The 21,333-nt window shown below is 37.8% G+C and overlaps 1 protein-coding gene across 1 annotated transcript in view; it reads left to right on the top strand.

Annotated features, from left to right (window-relative positions):
• The window catches only part of DNAH5 (dynein axonemal heavy chain 5), a 262,592-nt gene that overhangs the window by 185,820 nt on the left and 55,439 nt on the right, over positions 1-21,333 (top strand). The window contains exons 59-65 of the mRNA XM_033178810.1: positions 2,068-2,271; positions 5,354-5,533; positions 8,998-9,135; positions 13,680-13,815; positions 14,429-14,745; positions 15,694-15,849; positions 16,693-16,875. Coding sequence (XP_033034701.1) covers positions 2,068-2,271; positions 5,354-5,533; positions 8,998-9,135; positions 13,680-13,815; positions 14,429-14,745; positions 15,694-15,849; positions 16,693-16,875 — 1,314 coding nt within the window. The remainder of the gene's footprint in view (positions 1-2,067; positions 2,272-5,353; positions 5,534-8,997; positions 9,136-13,679; positions 13,816-14,428; positions 14,746-15,693; positions 15,850-16,692; positions 16,876-21,333) is intronic.

The following is a 21,333-nucleotide window of genomic DNA, read 5'->3' as shown; positions in this document are numbered from 1 at the left end:
AACTGTCCCCATGATCCAGTCACCTCCCACCAGGTCCCTCTCTTGACATGTAGAGATTACAGTTTGAGGTGAGATTTGGGTGGGAACACAGAGCTAAACCATATCAAACTGTGTGGCAATACACCAATGGCAAAATTACAAAGGCGGTTGGATTTTGAGAAAATGAAATGACTTTAGTGAACTAGGCTACACCTTAAAGGCTGGTCCAGTTTTGAAGACTCACTTTTACTAAGAAAGTTCCAGGTATGTACAAACTCTAACATTTTGACATCAGGTTACCTAAATCTATACAACAAATAAGATAACAAATCTCGTGCAGAGAATGTGTCTCTTCCTGTCTTGATATTAATCTGACTTTAACCAGCTCACAGCAAAAATAAAAAATATCTCCAGATGTTAGATAACTGTTCTATTATTGCCACAGCATACAGAAGATTATATAACAGTCATATTTCTTGGCCTGCAGAAAAAAGAGGACTTTAATGCTTAGGTGAAACAGGTTGAGTTTTTGTTCCCCTCTCCGACTTCTTTTACCTGGGCATCTAACACAGCTGAGCACCATTCTGTTTGAAAATTATTTTTAAAGCTAAAGTAAAATAAGCATGCCTGGCCCTTACATTTTATATAACTTTAATTTGACCCTACCCTACTTTCCCCACTGGCTGCTGTTCTATTTTTCTCTTTTCTTTTATAGCTGCGCACCTCAAATAAAGGTCTGTTTGCCATTTTCAGTTCTCTACTACACATTCACCCTAACTTCCAGCTGTCTGTCTTTCATAAATGCTAGTATTAATATATTAGAACAGGCTGGGCTTGGTGGCTCATTCCTGTAATCGCAGTACTTTGGGATGCCGAGGTGGGCAGATCACCTGATGTCAGGAGTTTGAGACCAGCCTGGCCAACATGGTAAAACCCTGTCTCTACATTGAAAAAAAAGAAAAAGAAAAATTAGCTGGGTATGGTGGCGTGTGCCTGTAGTCCCAGCTATTCAGGAGGCTGAGGCGCGAGACTCACTTGAACCTGGGAGGGGGAGGTTGCAGTGAGCTGAGATTACGCCACTGCACTCCAACCCAGGTGACAGAGTGAGACTCAGGTCTCAAAATAAAAAACAAAAAACAAATGCAAAACTATATATATATACAAACCTTTTCAAGGTATGTAGTTACATTCCTAATTTACCAAGTTTAGTGTTTTTTCTTTTTCCTCAGTCCTTGGAGAAAAAATCATTCACTTTTACTAGAAGGTCACTGGTTACTGTCTTTTGATAGAAAGGATGCAAATACAAACCAGAGGGATGTTTTGAAGATCTGGAAGGAAGGAATATATACTGTTTGTCCTAGAGATAGGATTGTTTCCAATTCTTACATTTAACATTGTTTCAATACTTATTCCATAGTGAGTTTTAGGCGATTGAGCAGTTATTATCAACCAAAACAGGTGTATGTTACTATTAAATCATTTACTCTGTAAGAATATACGTACTAGAAATTGAATGGAACTTTTCTAAGAGACAGCTTCGTAAAATTCCTATTACTCAAGTCCCGTCATTTAAAGGTCAGTTCCCAGCTAAGAAACCTCTAATTATTCAATCTGTCAGCCCTGCGGCTACCCTCTGGTGTCGGTCCACAGTGACAAGCCTGAATTGTTTAAGAGAGAGAGGCAGATTCTTGACCTACATAGCTAATGAGTAAAAAAAGCACTGCAAATACTGTAATTTTCCTGGTTTTGAACCTCGAAATCTACTTATGTGCTGACTATTCTTTTTCTTCCAGATTATGTCTTTCTTTTTTCTGGCACAAAGCCATCTGTGCACTTTTAGAGAAGTCACAGCTCCTTATCTGCTCACCAACATTTCTTTCCTCTCACTGCTAGTTTGAATAGTAGAAATTTGAATTTGTTGGGACATGGTGTTTCCTTGGGATTAAATATGCATCTAGACCCCATGGCTCTACATGTAACTTAAAACAGTTTTCTGTCCTCTGTTGAAATAGCAGCATTTGGACATGCAAGGTTTGCTTGTCTGTGCTTTCCTGTCTGAGGTTGGTTGATCCTTCCTTTCATCCCCAGACCATCAGGCCTTCGGACATCGCCACTGTCCGCACGCTGGGCCGTCCCCCTCATCTCATCATGCGGATCATGGATTGCGTACTGCTGCTGTTTCAAAGGAAAGTCAATGCTGTCAAAATTGACCTGGAAAAAAGCTGTACCATGCCCTCCTGGCAGGAATCCTTAAAACTGATGACTGCAGGGAACTTTTTACAGAACTTACAGGTTAGTAGTTCAGTGGTGATGGGCCAAGAGGGAACTCATTCTTCACTGGCATGGGAGTCCTTTTGGTAGAATAAGTTTCTAAAGAAAGAATTCACTCTACATACATGTTTTTTTCAGAGTAAAACTTTCTGTTTTGAATATAAAACATTATTAGCATTAGAGTTTTTTCTGACAGATTTTAGTTGTATTAAGGCATCATCAGTGTTATGTATACTTCAATAAAAGTTAAAAAAATCATTTTAAGAAGACAATAAGTGTGTTTATATTATATTCACATGAATACAAATATATACAAGTATTTGTATTTTGCATTTCTCAGTAGTAATTTTTTAGTGTTAATTTACAGCTTTTTAAATTTTATGAGATAGAACTTAACATGAATAAATGCACAAATTTTAAATGTATAGCTTGATGAATATTTACATATGTATATACCTATTTGTGAACACTGGAAGAAAAACACATATTTTCAGACCCCAGAAATCTCTCTTGTGCCCCAACCAAGTCAGTAACTTTCCTTAAAATAATTGTATCCTTACCTTTATCCAGATAGTTCGCTTTGCCTGTTTTGAAATTTGCATATATGAAATAATACTGTATGAACGCTATTGTTTTGACCTCTTTCATTCAACATGTCTGTGAAATTCGTTCTTTTTGTTGCAAATGACAGTCTTTCCTTTTTCATTGTTGTATAGTTTCCCAGTATATAAATGTGCTGTAGTGTGTGTGAGAAATGTTTAACAACTGGTTCTTAAGGGAGAAAGGAAAAAAAAAAAGCTCTGATTTGAAGTCTTGCCATGATGTAAGCACTCCCATGATGGCTATTTTAAACTGCCAACATGATGTTGCTGAATCTAGAGTTGAGAAGAGGTGCATGGTAGTATGCCATCGCGTAGCATTTCCACCATATAGATACAATAGTTGTAAGTGACCTCAAAAGCACAGATGATAGTAGAATTTAGTCTCAGAATTAGCAAGTTATGAGCTTTGACTATAACCTTTGCTTGAAATATTGTTTATTTAATTGTAAGCTTATATATTTAAATTTTTGATAATGGCTGAGTCTAGCAAGTTCGCAGAATTCCTGGAAATTTAACAATCATTTCTTACAAGCCCGTTTAAACCAGCACCAGTGTGAAACATTGTAATATGCTTCATTTTGTTTGTTCCTGTACTGTTGATGAATTTTGGGGTTAGTATTAATTTATGGCTATTATAAATCAAGCTGCTGTGAGTATTGGTCATTTGGTGGCTCTAGCTGTGCATTCCTGTTGGTTTCATGCTCAGGAGTGGAATTTCTGGGACTTTGGTTATATGCATTTAATCAGCTTTGGTAGGTAGTGCTGAAGAGTTTTCAAAAATGGTGTGTCAATATAGATACCCACCAGCAGTGTAGGAGTTGCTCAGCATCCTCACTGTTTTCTACTTTTAGCTACTCTGATGAGTTTGTAGTGGTGTCTTATTGTTGTTGATTTAATTTGCATTTCCCGACCTTTCCATAGGCTTGTGAGCCTCTGGGGAATTCTTTTGTTAAGTGCCTGTTGGAGTTGCTTGTCCAGTTAATTTTTTTATTACTTTGTAGAATTTCCTTATATATAAAATATGACTAATTTGTCATTTATATGTTTGCAAATATCTTCTGCTGCTTTCTGGCATTAGTTGTTCCCTCGATTAATGATGTCTTTTGATAAACAGAAATTCTTAGGTTTAATGTAGTCCAGTTTATTAATATTTTCCCTAATAGTGCTTTCTATGTTCTGTTTAGGAGATCTTTGCCCACATCCAAGGCAGATTTCTAGTTTTCTTCTGGAAGCTTTATTGTCTTTTCTTTCATGTTCAAATCTCAAAGCAATTAATTAGGAATACCCAGTCCACCTCTATTTCCCAAGCTGTGAATTCAGCACCATCTTTCTTTCAGTTTTCAATTCAGCATTGCTCAAGTCACCGCTATGGCTGGAGCCTGTGGTGAGGCGCATACAACGGCTGTAACAATAAGTAGCTTATTAAACTAGTGGGCCAAACAGACTTGTCCCAGATAATTATAATATGAGATTCTGCCTATGGACTTGGACTTTGGGTGGAATCCTGACAAGTGATTCCAGGTTCCTCACATTTACCTGGTGGCAAAGCCCCTGCTCTTGGGCTCTCCCTTGCTATTTGTCATTGTCACCACTGACCTTCTGTTGCTCCCAGACATTTATCTGGCCTTTTTTTTTTTTTTTTGGGTAATGATTTTTCAAGTCTCATAAAAACGAGTTACATTAAACGAGATCTGAATGAGAGTGTGTTCTACTATACATTATGAGTTCTGTGAAGGTTTGTGTCACTAAATTATTTAGGTGCTAAATTTCTTTCTGCTTAGAAGACATTTAATCATCCTCTTTTAAATGATCAAACACCACTTTTAGAAGATCCAATTTCATTGTTTGGTCAGTCTGCTTTTTCTGATGCACAAAGGCATTCTTAATTCATTTCTGCTACTATTTTAAAATTTTATCCCACCAGAAGATAATAATTCTCTCATATTCTTGATAGTTCTGTGATTAAAAATTAATTCATCACCCTCAAAGCCTAATGTCCAAGTTATTATCTTCACATTGTAGGTGAGTTTAATAAAACCTCTGTCTGAATGTATTAAGCATTTAGTTGCTGATAAATGCTAGATATGTATGTCCTCAGACTGAATACACTTGTATTTGTTTTTCATTGGGGATTTTATGGGCTTATAATTCATCTATTTAGGATTAATGACAAAAGATCTTTATTGCTTTGGAAATTCTAATAACCATATTAATGTTCGTCACCTCAATAATTTTCTCTTTCCCTGGATCTCACTATATTTATTTAAGGTTGGTATCTTTCCTACAGAAGACAGAGTGTGCTCTCGTAGACTTCTTTGCTATCATTTCTTACTGTGCTTTACCTTTAGGACTTTTGCCTAATATCTTAAAATAGTGACAAAATATAATGCCCTTCATTCATTTGTGGTCGTTCAGTCATTTCAGTAGCATTGAGAGCGTGATGCAAGTATGACTTCCTGGAAAGAAGTGTTTTGACTTTATTTTACTCTTTTCTTCCATAGCAATTCCCAAAAGACACAATCAATGAAGAGGTGATAGAGTTTTTGAGTCCTTACTTTGAAATGCCTGACTATAACATCGAAACTGCTAAACGCGTATGTGGAAATGTAGCTGGTCTTTGTTCCTGGACGAAAGCCATGGCTTCCTTCTTTTCTATAAACAAAGAGGTGCTGCCTCTGAAGGTAAGCCTCCTAGGCAGACCTGGGTGAAGGTGGCTGGGCGGAGTCTACAGGTCAACCGATCTTATCTTTTCACAGGAGCACCTGTGCCTGTGGCTTCTGGTGTTAGGGTACTCAGGTCCACGGGGAGAGGGAGCATTAGAAAGGCCAAGCACAGGATGTTTCTTTCTTCTTTGTAATCCTGCTCTAATCAGAACCGTATGAGCCTCTAAGCAGGGATGGCCTCTCTACAATGATGCTCACTACAAGTCCATTGTGGGCTGCTCGATAGTTTTCCTCCACAATGCAAACTTGAAAAAACAACAACAACAACAAACAAAAACCAACCAACCAAACACACAAACAAAAAACCACCGCAAACTATAGCATAGAATCCTCTGCTGATATTTAAGATCTTTATCCAGAGAATCCTATGAATGAGGTAGGGTCAAGACAGAAGAACATGCTGGAAGCTGGTCTTAGCTTGGCTTAAGGCATGACATATTCCTCCCTTTTCCATTTTTGTTTTGTCTCTCAGGAAAGAAACTGAATATCTGAATAGTTGTTATTTAATGTGACTTTTTAGACATGCTTTATGTTTCCTTTGCGTAATTGAATACTTAAGCTTCATTTTTGCATATTCCCCGACCGTGAAAAGAGGCAGTCTTCAGCAAATGGAGAGGCCATGGAGAGTGTGTTTTTTGAAAATGAAATGCTGAAGCCTCAGAATCATATCTCATGGCTTGGTTGATTATTTTGCTTTTGTATGAGTCTCATCTTTCTTAATCATCAACTAAATTCTACTTATACTTGTAAACTACCCAGGAAACTTAATAATCATTATACAAGTAATCGAGAGTATCAGGAAGATAGGCATAGAGTTGAAAATGCTATTTTGTTTCTACTTGTTGTGATACCAAGACCATTTATTCAGCAATTGAGGCTCTTGAGGTCCTAGGACAACCTAAAGGGACAAAGAGTCATTTGAGTCCGAGAATTTCAGAGCAAATAATTGATGTCATGCTGTCTGACTCCGTGGGTATTGTGACTATTGAAGACTTCAGCGTAGATCAAAAATGGACAATTTGATATTGACTGAATTAGAACCAATATTTATATCAAGTGAAAAGTACAGGTCATTCTTCGCATACTTTTCCAGTGGGAAACCATGCATAGTGTCTTAAAGAGAACTACAGTTAAGTTCATGATACATAGTTTTTTCTGTTATTATTGTTATTTTAAGTACATAGCCGAAATCTTTAAACATGGACATTCTGAACAAGGCTTGCATAACAACAATGAGATCTCTTCCCCTGTGTTCAATGCCATCCACATTTCAGCTTTCAGCTTGTCTCAAGACAATCTGGGTCCTACAGTAGGAAGGGAAGGGAACAGTATCAGAAGTGGGAACCTTTTTATTTGCTCTTACAACCTGTGCTTTTCTTTCTGAGAAGTCTGTTCTCTTATATTCTTATAAGTATCTAGCATCTTGGACCACACAGCTTGTCAGGTTCCTCTTACGTCAGACAGAAAAATACATGCTGTTACACAGATCCATGTTTGCTGTGTAGGGAGGAGTAGAAGAGGAAGTGAGTACATATTGTCACCAGGTGGTTCTGTTGAATATATTAAGAAATTCAGACCTAAGCCTTTAACTTCCCTTCTTCCTGGAGGGGCTTCACTTGCAATCCCCTGCTTCTTAAATGAGGAGAGGTCAAGGGCATTCTGTAAACTTCAGGTGGAATCTCTTAGACACTAATTAGTAATGGACACACTGAGGAGCTGCTGTCTTTCATCTTGCAATCCTTATAGTTGGGCTAAGTGACTTCTAGTAGTGAATACATTCAAACAAGTATGAATTACAGCAATAGCAATTTAGATTCTATTCAAGTTCCTTATAATGAGATTTCTCCTGTAAAACTTCATGGAAATCAGTATAGGTACAAATAAAGAGGATGTTATAAAAAAGCAGAACTTAAATATTGTATGTGGATAATAACAGTAACAACATCTACTGTTTATTGAACTCATGTGCTGGGGACTAGACTTGGGATTTTACATATGTTATCTTATTTAATCCTCACAAAAAGTCGTAGGGGTTAGTTTTTCAATATTTTAATGAAGAAACTGAAGCTCACTGGGTTTAAGCTACCTGCACAGAGTTCTACGACTCCTAAGTTGAGCAATTAATTGGGTTTGAAGGATTTTGATTAGCAATTGTTGACAGGTTCGTTTAATAAAAATTTTATTTATTTATTGGTGAGTAAAGTACTAGAAAATGTTCAAAATCTTTGGGTTTGCAATAGTTTGTCATTAGTAGGTGACTTTAATTTGTAAGTTGCTTGACATGGTGACCTTACTTTTTCCTTCCGTGTTGGAGCCATGACAACAGTTGCAGCTTACTGCAGAGCTGAGGAAAAAATGTTCTGCCAGTCAGGTTCTTTTTAAATCGTAACTTACAAGCGATGCTTTTGCCCATCACTGGATCTAGTCAATTATGGAACTCTTGAGGTTTTCCTTAAAGATTTATTCTGCCCAAATTTGGAAGCCTGAAGTTTTGAGATAGGAAAATAATTTATTTCAAAAGTGTTTTAAAAATCATCTTTTCTCAAATGCTTCAGAAAGACTGTGCCTTCTAGTCATCCCATGAAAGTCAATATTAACATTTTGTAAATTTGAAAGGGAAAAATTCAGTTTCAAAAAATGATTTTAAAGGATCTAAATTTCTTAGGCATGAACTACTTTTTTACATCTCATCTTTTGCTAATATTGCTTTTGGTTAAGTCGTTTGATTCTATCTTAATAGCTTCTTTAAAACAAACATTTTTAATTAAGTCACAGCTCAGGGTATCAAATATGCTTTCCAGAAGGCAAGAAATATATGAAAGTGAAAGGAACAATGTCAAGACCACCACGATACACAAAACCTAGATGTTTATAATCAGTAAATAATCATTCTCTATCCTTTATTATTCCTCAACAGTGATGAGTCCTGCTAGGCAGATAGTTCTAAATACTGTTTTTTCTACAACTCTTAATATTAGCTTGTTTTATAATTTACCTATATATATTTAGTATTACAGTGTTCTGATCTAGGCAGACTATGACCCGTGGGCCAAATCTAGCCCACTACCTATATTTGGATGGCTTGTGAAATAAGAGTAGTTTTTACATGTTTAAATAGTTCTAAAATAAGTACATGAGCAATAGTTTTGATTTTGCCTCTTGGCCCAAAATATGTACTATCTGGCACTTTAAAGAAAATGTTTGCTGACCTCCTTTCTAATGAACTGTAACTTTCTGCTTATACACATTTATGTCAAATTCACATTAAGATTTGTTCAGGACTTAATGTGATTTGAAAGGATTCTGGAGCTGGAACAAAGCAAAGGTATTAACACGCGGTGTAGTTGAGTTCTCAGACCCTGAAATGAGGGACGTTTTGAGATTGGCTGCCCATCTCTTCACTCCGTGCGTGTCCTCTGCAGGCTAACTTGGTGGTGCAAGAGAGTCGCCATCTCCTGGCCATGCAGGATCTGCAGAAAGCCCAGGCGGAGTTGGATGACAAGCAGGCGGAACTCGACGTGGTGCAGGCTGAGTATGAACAGGCCATGACTGAAAAGCAGGTAACTGTCCTTTGTCATGGCAGGGACTGTCACACATCTCCACAGCTTCTCTCTCCAAGAGTGTGGGTTTTTGTGGGGATTCACTGAATTTATACATAATACATACATAGCACATAATGGACACCAAGGGTCTTTGGTGAGATGACAGGTTGGTCAGTCGAGATGGCAGTCAGTGCTGGGACATAGCCATTCTGAGTTTCTTTATTAGTCGGGGATGGTAATAATGATAGCATCTTGTGTAGTAGCATTTTTGTTATGTTTTTCAAATCGTGTCCTCCCATGTTAACTCATTTAATCTTTGAAATAACTTGCAAAGTAGGCAGGGTGGATTTATTTATTTATTTATTTATTTATTTATTTATTTTTTATTTATTTATTTATTTATTGAGACAAGGTCTTGCTTTGTCGTCCAGGCTGGAGTGCAGTAGCACGATCATGGCTCACTGCAGCCTTGAATTCCTGGCCTCAAATGATCCTTCCACTTCAGCCTCCAAAGTAGCTGGGACTACAGGCATTCACCACCATGCCTGGCTAATTTTTTGTAGAGACAAGTTTTCACCATGTTGCCCAGGCTGGTCTCAAACTCTTGGGCTTAAGCAATACACCTGCCTCGGCCTCCCAAATGTTGGAATTACAGGCATGAACCAAGACAGCCTAGTGCCTCACCTATCTTTGTTCTCATTTTAGAGCATTCAAATCAAATGTCTAAAGAGATCACAGAGGAAAAGTACCTGAGTTTCTAAGTAACCAGGATTTTGACACTTTTTTTCTCTTAAATACATACTTTTTTTTTTTTTTTTTTTTAAATAAAGTGGTCTCCCTAGAGTACATAAGCTTTTGGCTTAATAAAATCTGTATCTGCCTCTGATAAATCCTATATTTGGTAGATAATACCTTGATAATTTTATGAAATTCACCCCTACCTCTTCTCAGCCTTTACTTGGCAGAATTGAAGTTCCTGCCTTGTTAGTTTTACAGGGGTCCCAATAAGAGTTTAGATAAACATTTCGGTTTCACTATCTGCAGAATGTATGGTATATTCTCTTAAAGATAAATCTTCTGCAAGCAAAATAAAAGCTTTTGGAAGCTTTAAAGAAGTAGCACTTTTGAAAAATGTCTGTTCATGTCCTTTGCCCACTTTTTAATGAGATTTTTTTTATTGTGAATTTCTTTAAGTTCCTTATAGATCCTGGACATTAAGATTTTTTCAGATGCATATTTTGCAATAATTTTCTCCCATTCTATAGGTTCCCTCTTCACTCTGTGGATAGTTTCTTTTGCTGTGCAGAAGTTTTTTATTTTAATTAGATCCCATTTGTCAGTTTTTGCTTTCGTTGCAACAGACACTTTTCAAAAACAGACATACATGCGGCCAATAGTCATATGAAAAAAAGCTCAATATCACTGATCACTAGAGAAATGCAAGTCAAAACTACGGTGAGTTACCATCTCACAGCAGTCAGAACGGCTACTATTAAAAAGTCAAAAAACAATAGATGCTGGTGAGATTGTGGAGAAAAAGAATGCTTATACACTGTTGGTCAGAGTTAAGTTAGTTCAACCATTCTGGAAGATAGTGTGACAATTCCTCAAAGACCCAAAAACAGAAATACCATTGATCCAGCAATCCCATTACTCGATATATACCCAAAGGAATATAAATCGTTCTGTTATAAAGCCAGATGTGTGAGTATGTTCATTGCTGTCCCGTTCACAATAGCAAAGACAGGGAATCAACTTAAATGTTCAACAGTGGTAGACTGGATAAAGAAAATGTGGTTCACGTACACCATGGAATACCACACAGCAATAAAAAAGAATGAGATTGTGTCCTTTCAGGAACATAGATAGAACTGGAGGCCATTATCCTTAGCAACTAACACAGGAACTGAGAAACCAAATACCATATATTTTCACTTATAAGTGGAATCTAAATGATGAGAATACATGGATGCATAGACAGGAACAACACACATTGGGGCTTAGTGGAGGGTGGAGGGTGGGAGGAGGGGGAGAATCAGGAAAAATAACAAGTACTAGTCTTAATACCTGGGTGATGAAAAAATCTGCACAACAAACCCCCACGACACAAGTTTACTTATAGGACAAACCTGTACAGGTACCCCTGAACTTAAAATGAAAATTAAATTATAAAAAGAAGTAGCACTTATGTGGATTTGTATACTTATGCCTCATAAAATTCACTTATGTATGGAAAACATTATAGCAGTTTGAAAGAATCTACTTTGGAAGCAGTGTTAATTTCTACCATTTTGGATGGTTATTGGTATCAGGAAGCTCTACTGAACACAGGGAAAATATTTTACCTTCTCATTTTATTATGTGTAAATTTTAACATTTTTACCTTAATTCATTCAGCAAGCTTTATTGTTTTGGAGCATCTTCTATTTGTTAGGTAAATAATCATGGGACCACAGAAGAACTGTAACATTATGGCTCTAACTCTAAAACTTGAATTTCAACAAATGTCAACTTCCTTATTAAAAAAAAAAAATCTGGACATTCCTACAACCAACTTCTGAACTTGATCTTCAGTCATTTTTGTTGCTCTTCTCCCTCCGTAGGACTGCATGAAAGTCCGGGGGTTTGTGGGCCTCCCAGAAGGCAGGAGAAGGGTTCCAATCTATAGTTCACCATGGCCCAGGCCTGCATGGCCCATTGAAGGAGAGTGTGTCCTGGCTACACCCCATGCAGAATCCAGTGCCTTTTCCTAGGGTTCAGCTTGCCTAGGCCTGCAGGAGAGCTGGTCACCTCTCTGGGACCTATGAGAGAGTGGGCCTGGGGATGGGGGTACTACTCAGGGAACCCAATAAGTCCCGTGTGCTCCCCTCAACAGGCTGGGAGGAACACACAGAACTTACGGTTTTCTTTCTCTTGCATTCTCAACATTTGCTCCTTTCTCTTCTCCCAAATTGTAATCCTCCAAAGAAGCCTGGGCTTCCAGAAAATAAAAGCCAGAAAGGGAGAGGCCTGGTCATTTTCGGATTTGGCTGATGGAATTGGGATTGAAGAATTTAGCGAAAGCAAATCAATATTAAAAGTATCTTACAAATAAAAAGTTTTTTTTTCTAATAAACGGTGTAGGATTGTCCTTCCCAACTGGCACCTTCCTTCTTGAAGGAAGCAAACAGATGTGAGGGGCCATGGTTAGGGGATGTGCCTGTCTGATGGACTGTTAGTTTTTTTGCCTTAACTCTAGAGGAAGAAAATAGATTAGGACAAAGTGGAATAAATATCCTGCTTTTGAAAAACACTGTAATGTGTTATTATTACAAAAGCAATTCATGTCTCTATAGAAAATACAGGTAACCCTGGAGATAAACATTAATCATATTCTGTTATTATTCATATCATAATATACGCCTTTCACATGCATTTTAAACTCAACATAACTGATAATTTAGGAATACCATTTTATAAATTGAATTTTTAACTTAATATATTGTGCTCTTCTTTCTTGGTCATAAAAATTTTTATAGGATTTTTTTGATGGCTTCAGAGTGTTCTTATGGATACACTATAATTTATTTAAATAATCCTCTATTGTTAGACATTTAGCATGTATATATATATTTGAACACCCAATGACTTGGCATGTAGCTAAACCTTTGTCCATACCCATTTTATTTCATAAGTTTAGATTTTTACAAGTAGAATAAGCAATTGTTGCTTAAACACTAAGAAACAGAGCTATTTGTTTTTTGCTTTTTGTGTTTTTTTGAGACAGAGTCTCACTATGTTGCCAAGGCTGGATTTGAGTGGCATGATTTTGGCTCACTGCAATCTCCACCTCCTGGGTTCAAGTGATTCTCCTGCCTCAGCCTCCCAAGTATGTGGGATTACAAGTGCCTGCCACCACACCCAGCTAATTTTTGTATTTTTAGTAGAGACGGGGTTTCACCATGTTGGTCAGGCTGGTCTTGAACTCCTGATCTCAAGTGATCCGCCCACTTCATGGCCTCCCAAAGTCCTGGGATTACAGGCGTGAGCCACTGGAGCCATTTGTTTTTAAGAACTAAGCACTGGCCAGGTGTGGTGGCTCATGCCTGTAATCCCAGCACTTTGGGAGGCTGAGGTGGGTGGATCACCTGAGGTTGGAAGTTTGAGACCAGCCTGACCAACATGGAGAAATCCCATCTCTACTAAAAGTACAAAATTAATGGGGCATGGTGGCACATGCCTATAATCCCAGCTACTTGGGAGGCTGAGGCAGGAGAATTGCTTGAACCCGGGAGGCAGAGGTTGCAGTGAGCTGAGATCGCACCATTGGAGTCCAGCTGGGGTAACAAGAGTGAAACTCCATCCAGCCAAGTTCCATGAGCAGGGGTTAAGAGAGAGGACAGGGCAAAGGAGAGAGGACTGGGCTGACAGACACATGGAAATAGAATGTCATGCTTCTTGTGAAGTAATGGCTCACATGCCCCAGGAAGGCAGATAGTATGGCATGTTCTACAGTTATATTTTTGAGCCAGAGGCTGTATTTATTTCAGTAAAAGTTTTCTTGTGATTATGACTTTTGTTAGACCTTACTCGAAGACGCAGAGCGATGCAGACACAAGATGCAGACAGCTTCCACACTCATCAGTGGCTTGGCAGGCGAAAAAGAAAGATGGACACAGCAAAGCCAAGAGTTTGCTGCACAAACTAAAAGACTCGTAGGTGTGTGAATTGCTTTATTGATGAGATTGTGTGTTGACTGTGATAGGGAATTAGACAGCTTGTACTTTAGACGGCTTATACTTTAATCAAAATAAAAAAACAACGCTTGATTATTTCAAATTCCTGTGTGTGTGTGTGTGTGTGTGTGTGTGTGTGTGTGTGTTTCTCCAGCTATTTCAGAGAAAGAGACATTGGTCTGGCATCTGTGCTGTCCTTATTAGATGTGTTAACTATCTTTATACCTTTTATTATCAGGTCACTTTAGAATTCTGTGAGTACATGGGTATATTGATCAAGGTCACATTTAATGAAGGCTCTGTCTTAGGAGGTTTGATTCTCTTAAACTTAGAGGCCATCTTTTCACTTCTAATGAGAGTAAAAATCATCCGGTGCTTGACTGCTAGCAGGTATCACTTGGTAGGCCACTTGGACCCTATTGACTAATAAACCAGACAACTGCTTATTCACTGGCAGAGCCACACGTGCTTCCAGTTTGATTTGTGGAATTTAGTTTAAAAGAATTATTGTCTGTTAAATTTTTTCATTTTTAATATGCTGTACAATTACAAGGATGAACCTAAAGTATTTCAGTGGTGTTTGTTTTCTCTTTTAGGGGATGTACTGTTGGCTACAGCTTTTCTGTCTTATTCTGGTCCATTTAACCAAGAGTTTCGTGATCTTCTGTTAAATGACTGGCGGAAGGAAATGAAAGCCCGGAAAATTCCATTTGGAAAGAACCTAAATCTCAGTGAGATGTTGATTGATGCTCCTACTATTAGTGAATGGAACCTCCAAGGTCTGCCAAATGATGACCTGTCCATTCAAAATGGAATTATTGTCACGAAGGCATCTCGTTACCCTTTGTTAATTGATCCACAGACTCAAGGCAAGATCTGGATTAAAAATAAAGAAAGCCAAAATGAACTCCAGGTAATTTGTGTTTTAGTATGTTTATGTTACCGGTTAAGTTTTATTGCCTCAGATAAACAAAAATCCAAGAGGAAAGAAATATTCGAAAACATTAGAGATGTTTTTGCAATCCTAGGTAGAGCAGTAGCAGATGCAAGCTTAAATCTAATATGAAAATATTTTCTAAAACTTTCATTATTTGCATATGTGTTAATCCCTACCAATGCCATCTTTCAGTGGTTTCAGACTATTCTGTCAGGGTCCAGGGCTCTCTTTGATGAGTAGAGAATGGCAGAGCTGTATCACGCAAAGTGTGCAGCATTTTGCATGAGTACTTCCTAATTATCACATTATTATTTGCCACAAAAGTGGTAGTGGTGAAGAAAAAACGTTGCTACCACACAGAACCTTTACATGCTTCCCAATAAAACAAAATGATGGGTTGCTAAACAACAATGGAAACAATTAAACTTCTTTACAATTTCACCAAGTGTGGGTTTCAAAACCAAGGGTCTCTAAAACCTATGTAATAGGTGAATGCCCCCTTATCCTAAATATTTGGGATCAGAAGTGTTCCAGATTTTAGATTTTGGAATATTTACACGTACATAATGGGATAACTTGAGGATGGGACTCAAGTCAGAGCACGAAATTCATTTATGTTTCATATACACCTTATTCATATACTTGAAGGTAATTTTATAGAATATTTATAACAATTTTATGCATGAAACAAAGTTTATGTACATTCAACCATCAGAAAGCACAGAAGTCAGGTGTGGAATTTTCCACTGTGGCATCATGTGGACTCTCAACAAGTTTTGTATTTTGGGACATTTTGGATGCTCAATTTGTATTTGCCTCTTGCAGTAGAATGCTTTAGGCTTCATTTGAAAACAGTTATCCCTGTGCTAGCTTCATAATAATGTCTATCAACAGCAACCTTGAACTTTGTGATCCTGTTCCTAGATCACGTCTTTAAATCATAAGTACTTCAGAAACCACATGGAAGACAGCCTTTCTCTTGGAAGGCCCTTGCTTATTGAAGATGTTGGAGAGGAACTAGATCCAGCACTAGATAATGTTTTGGAAAGAAACTTCATTAAAACTGGGTCTACCTTTAAGGTAGGTTAAACGTATGGATGACAATGTGCAGAACAGTTACCATGAGGCCAGGTCAATGTGACACAGATAGAATTCTCTTAATAGGCAGCAACTTAAATTTGAGTCCATGGGAAAGGTTTGTTTTTCTCTTCTACACTTCTTGACTTTGGATTAAAATATCCAAAAGCAATCGTTTTAGGAATATTGACTTCACTTTTGTAGTATGTGAAGGGGTCTGACTGCCTCTTGATGTTGATAGTTTTGAAGCTTCTCCATTCCCCTCTCCCCTTCTGCCCCACTCACATCTGGGCACGCTGATAAAACCTGGGTGCCCCCTCCTTTGGCACAAGTTGAAAATTCAAACCATGCAACCCCCTGTCCATACCTATGTATGGGAACCCTCAGCCCAGCTCTACCCCCTAAACACCATAAAGCCCTAGAGCAGCTGCCCCTCCCTGCTCTCTCAAGCCAGTTTTTGGGACCTGTTTGGGAACCTGCTCTGATCTCTCCCACAATCTCATCATGTGAGTAATAAGCCTTTTTATACTCTTCTGATGCATGTGTAGCGTCGTCGGTCTCAACCTCTGAACTGAATTTTGGGTAAGGGATCCATCTCACTCCTGCAATGTGATCACAATTTTGGTGTTAAATTCTATATTCAGTCTTCCTTCCATCCTTCTTTGCTTCCTTCCTTTCCTCCTCGTTGTCTGAAGCTGTGCAGATGCCTCATGACCATTTCTTTTTTTAGTATACAAATGATCTCCAGTTATGTCATTATTTAAAACAATACTTGATCTGATACAAAAAAGACATAGTAAGGTATAGCTCTATTTTATTACTTTTAAATTTCTTTTGATAAAAAAGGTGAAAGTTGGTGACAAGGAAGTAGATGTGTTGGATGGCTTTAGACTCTACATTACCACCAAACTGCCTAACCCAGCCTACACCCCTGAGATAAGTGCCCGTACCTCCATCATTGACTTCACTGTCACCATGAAAGGTCTAGAAGATCAGTTACTCGGGAGGGTCATTCTCACAGAGAAGCAGGTGAGTGAAGTGTGGCTGCCTCCCATTCTGCGTTGCTTTAATGTCATATTTCATTGACAAAATTAAGATAATAACAGTTGTAATAGGACCGAGTTTCTCCCCTTTTATTCCCTGTGTTTTTTTCCCATTCATCTCCAAGTATCTTCTTTTTTTCCTGAAGGAAATTATTAACCAATCATCTACCCGTGTGTTTCACATATGTCTCATAAATTACATATATCATCGATTGCCTTTATGCAGGCTGATGGTGAAACTACGAGGAATCAGTCTCATCTTCAGCATCATTATTCTGGTCTTATATTGCTTGATTTTTCTGAAAGGTGTGTTCCGTTTTACTAACCTGTTGACTTTTAATTTTCTGGTACACATCTAGGTTTTTCTTTCATATTCATTATTGTGCTTTTAGAATATAAAATTAAGACTTTGTACTCATAACAGACAACATTGCCAGTTCTCATTTGTGATCTAAGAGAGCCCTGTAGTATGTCCTGACAGGGTCTGATGTGAGAAGACAGAAGTTTGTGACACTTGAGTTTCACTCTGTAAGTTTTGAAGGCTTACATAACTATGCTAATGAAACATAACTCCATATCTGCCCTCTTTACTTCTGTTTTATGGGATAACTTAATGCTCAATGAAAAAAGGCCACACATTTGTAAACTTCCTTCTTTTGAGTGAGCATTTTCTCTAGGGAACATGTGAGGGTTCAGCAAAGAACCGTGGAAGATTTTAATGGGAATGTTATGGTGAAACTGCATGAACTCTTAACGTTGCTATTGATTTACTCCTGAGTTCAATAATAATGAGGAGTTTAGTTAACTTAGTGACACCTTCTGTACTGACCTGAAGATTATTTATGTTAATACAGTTAGCAAAGTCTTCGGGATCTGTCCTTCCCCTTCTCTGTACCTTTTCTGTGTGTTGTACGGTGCTTGCCCTTCTGAGCCTACCACGTGTCTATCTCTTTCTCCTCAACTTCCTCTCCTTCCCTCTCCCTTCCCTTTTCCTGAACATTATTGTTAATTTATAGCACATGAATCACAGGGTCATAAAGTTGGAAGCTGCGTTAGGAGCGTTTAATCCAGCTTCATAAATTCACATGATTGAGTGATCTCAGAATGGCAGATACTGATTCTGATTCCTGCCACTGAGTTGCTGTTGTGGTAATGACAGCCTTCAAAATATGTACTTGCTTAGTTTTTGAGTCCCGAGTTAAATCTCAATAGAGGTGGTGGAGGAAATTTAGCGTTGTCATGTAATTACTTCAGGCAGGACTGCGATTCTTGAGCAATAGCATGTGACCTTGAGCAAGTGGGAGTTCCTGAGGGTCTTTTGGGCCACCTCTGTCACTGGTATTTGAGACTGTCCTTCCACCTGTAGCCTTGGCTTTGTGGAGATAAGAGGCCCTATGGCAGTTTGAATAATATTCTTGTCCTTGGTTTTCTTATATTCAACTGAATGAATACAGTCTCCTTGGAACAAATAATTGGATCTGACAGACTTGGATTGCAGCAAAACACAACAACAGCAACAGCAACAACAACAACAACAAAAATAAACCCATCCCTGGGCCTTAATTCCTGTAGTAGAGGTTTAAGATGAAATAAGGAGCTTGTTAAGCTCATTTGAAAACACTTGGAGCAACCCTGAAAAGCCAGTATGGATGCAGGACCAGGCTGTTTCTTACTTCTTAGGAAAATTGAGTGTCTTGAGAAAATTACTCCTTTAATATCATCTCATTATCAGAATCTGTTCTGGGCTCACAGTAAATAATTCTTACAAAATGATCAGCCAGAATCATGTGACACTCATTTTTTTCTTGCATAATTACAGACACTCGTTTTCTTTTATAATGTGAACAACATTATAACACCTAACCTTTATTTATTTTGTTCCCAAAATGAGGTCTTGTGATAGAAGAAGTGAACTGCTGAGCTTAATTTTGATGGATTTTCAGCAGTATGCTTATTCTAAGGGGCTTTTATTTTGCAGCTTCTTCACTTCCCAGCATATTCCTGAATCTGCTAACACTGCTGGACCCTCTCAATCTGGGTGGTGCAGATGGGTCTGAGTTGATCCCTGCTGCTTTTGGGTCATTTCCTATAGCCTAGTTACTCTATTGAAAAGAGTCTTATGTCTGTGCCTTATGAACACAGATATATCAATGTTTTAAAGTCCAAATTATTCCTTTGACTTCAGTGACAATGCATTCTCTCTGACTATAATCTCACTTCTTGGGTGATTATAAATATAAAATATCAATTTGAAATTTTATTGGTTTAAGGAGGTCTGTTGATGCTAGGAAGATTACACACAGGAAGGGATAGGAGATCCCACACAAAATAGGAAGTTGATGTTGGAAACCATCTGAGGAATGTGGGGCTGAAACAAAGGCTGAGTCTCTTCAGTGGGGATGAGTCATGACTTCTTAGGTTTGTTGGTTCTTCTTGTGAAAGGAGGCTCTGAACGGGAATTTTTCATGCAACGGAAAGACACATCTTTGACTCCAAAAATTAATCAGTTGTTCTGTGTCCTGAGGATACAGGGTCAATGAGGGACCTTATTATCACACGTAATCGGGTCTCATGAATGCTCAGTTGTATACCTGCTAGACCTTCAGGTTTGTTTGCTTCAGAAATGCATTAGAGCATCTGAATGCAAGGAAGCATGAATTTTAACAAAGTTTATATTCTCGTGCTTCAAGACAGTCATTTTAAATGCATGTGCTGTTCAAATTCACATCAAGGCTATATCCAGTTGTTTATCTGATGTACCTGTGAGTAGATTTGGACATTCTCCTGCTGTTACCAGAAGGTGATGTATCTAGACCATTTTGAACAGGCAGGAAACCAGTAGGTCTACAACAACCTTCCTTTATAGAAACCACATCTCTTAGACTCACTCTCACTTGGATCATAGAGAATAAAACAGAAACTTAAAAAAAATCTATGTTCCATTGGGAGAAAAATGCCAGTGTTGATCAACAGCTCCTACTGGTCACACAATACAAGGCCTCAGGGATCATCGTTGTTCAGAATTCTGGATGAGCAAACAAGTGTGTGATTTCCTTTTGAGGTACAAGTTCCTGAACTTGGTGAAACTGACATGGGAAGTAGTTTAAGAAGGACATTAAATAGACATCATTATCACCAGCTCACTGTTGGTGGAGGAAAAAGAAATCTCTTTCTGAGTTCTCTTGTTTAATCTTTCTATTTTAATTACTAGTGTAAAGTACAAAAGAGAAATAGTATTTGGTAATGGAGCCTGAGTTATACCTTTAAGAATGAGAACTCTGGCTGCCATTTGTCTTTTACTGATTTCAAAACTTTGGTTATAAATGCAGTTTATGTACATAAATAAGTTTAGTTTTCATTTGCTTCTTTAAGCTACTTACAGTAAAAAATCATTTAATTAACAAATGCCATGTTCACGAAATTTTACCAAACTACCCTGTACATGTAAATTTTTATTTTATTTTTAATTGATATATCGTAATTGTACATGTTTATGGGGTACATAGTGATATTTCCATAGTATAATGTATAGTGATCAGATTGGGGTAATTAGCATATCCATCATCTCAAACATTGATCATTTCTCTATGTTGGGGACATTCAATATTCTCCTTTGAACTATTAGAAATTATGTAATATAATCATTAAGTGCAGTCATCCTGTAATGCTATAAAACACTATAACTTATTCGTCCTATCTAGCTGTAATTTTGTATCTTAACAAATCTCTCCCTCTCTCACCCTTTCTTCTACCCTTCCCAGCCTCTAGTATCCTCTGTTCTGCTTTTCACTTCTATGAGATCAACATTATTTTTTTTTAGCTTACACATGTGAGTGAGAATATGTAGTGTTTTACTTTCTGTTCCTAACTTATTTCACTTAGCATAATGACCTCCAGTTCCATCCATGGTGCTGTGAATGACAGGATTTTATTCTTTTTTATTGCTGAATAGTATTCCATTGTGTACGTATACCACATTTCCTTCACCCATTTGTCTGTTATTGGGCACCTAGGTTAATTCCATATCTTGTCAATTGTGGATAGTGCTGCAGTAGACATGAGGGTGCAGACATGTGTTCAATACACTGATTTCCTTTCCTTTGCGTAAATGCCTAGTAGTGGGATTGCTGGATCATGTGGTAGTTCTATTTGTTTCAATGTGTGTGTCCGTGTGTGTGGTTTTTTGAGGGACTTCCATACTGTTCTCCATAATGGTTGTACTAGTTTACTTTCCCACCCACAGTGTTTAACAGTTTTCTTTTCTCTGCATCCTCACTAGGGTTTGTTATTTTTTGACTTTTTGATAATAGCCAACCTAGCTGGGGTGAGATGATATGTCATTTTGGTTTTGATTTGCATTTCCCCAATGATTAGTGATGTTGAGAATTTTTTCATATATTTCTTGGCCATTTTTATGTCTTTTGAGACATGTCTGTTCAGATAA

The sequence above is a fragment of the Trachypithecus francoisi genome, unplaced genomic scaffold (assembly GCF_009764315.1).
Source record: "Trachypithecus francoisi isolate TF-2019V2 unplaced genomic scaffold, Tfra_2.0 Lachesis_group2, whole genome shotgun sequence".
In the NCBI taxonomy this organism is placed as follows: Eukaryota; Metazoa; Chordata; class Mammalia; order Primates; family Cercopithecidae; genus Trachypithecus; species Trachypithecus francoisi.
Note: the sequence above shows the minus strand (reverse complement) of the source record. Positions and strands in the feature narration are given on the sequence as shown.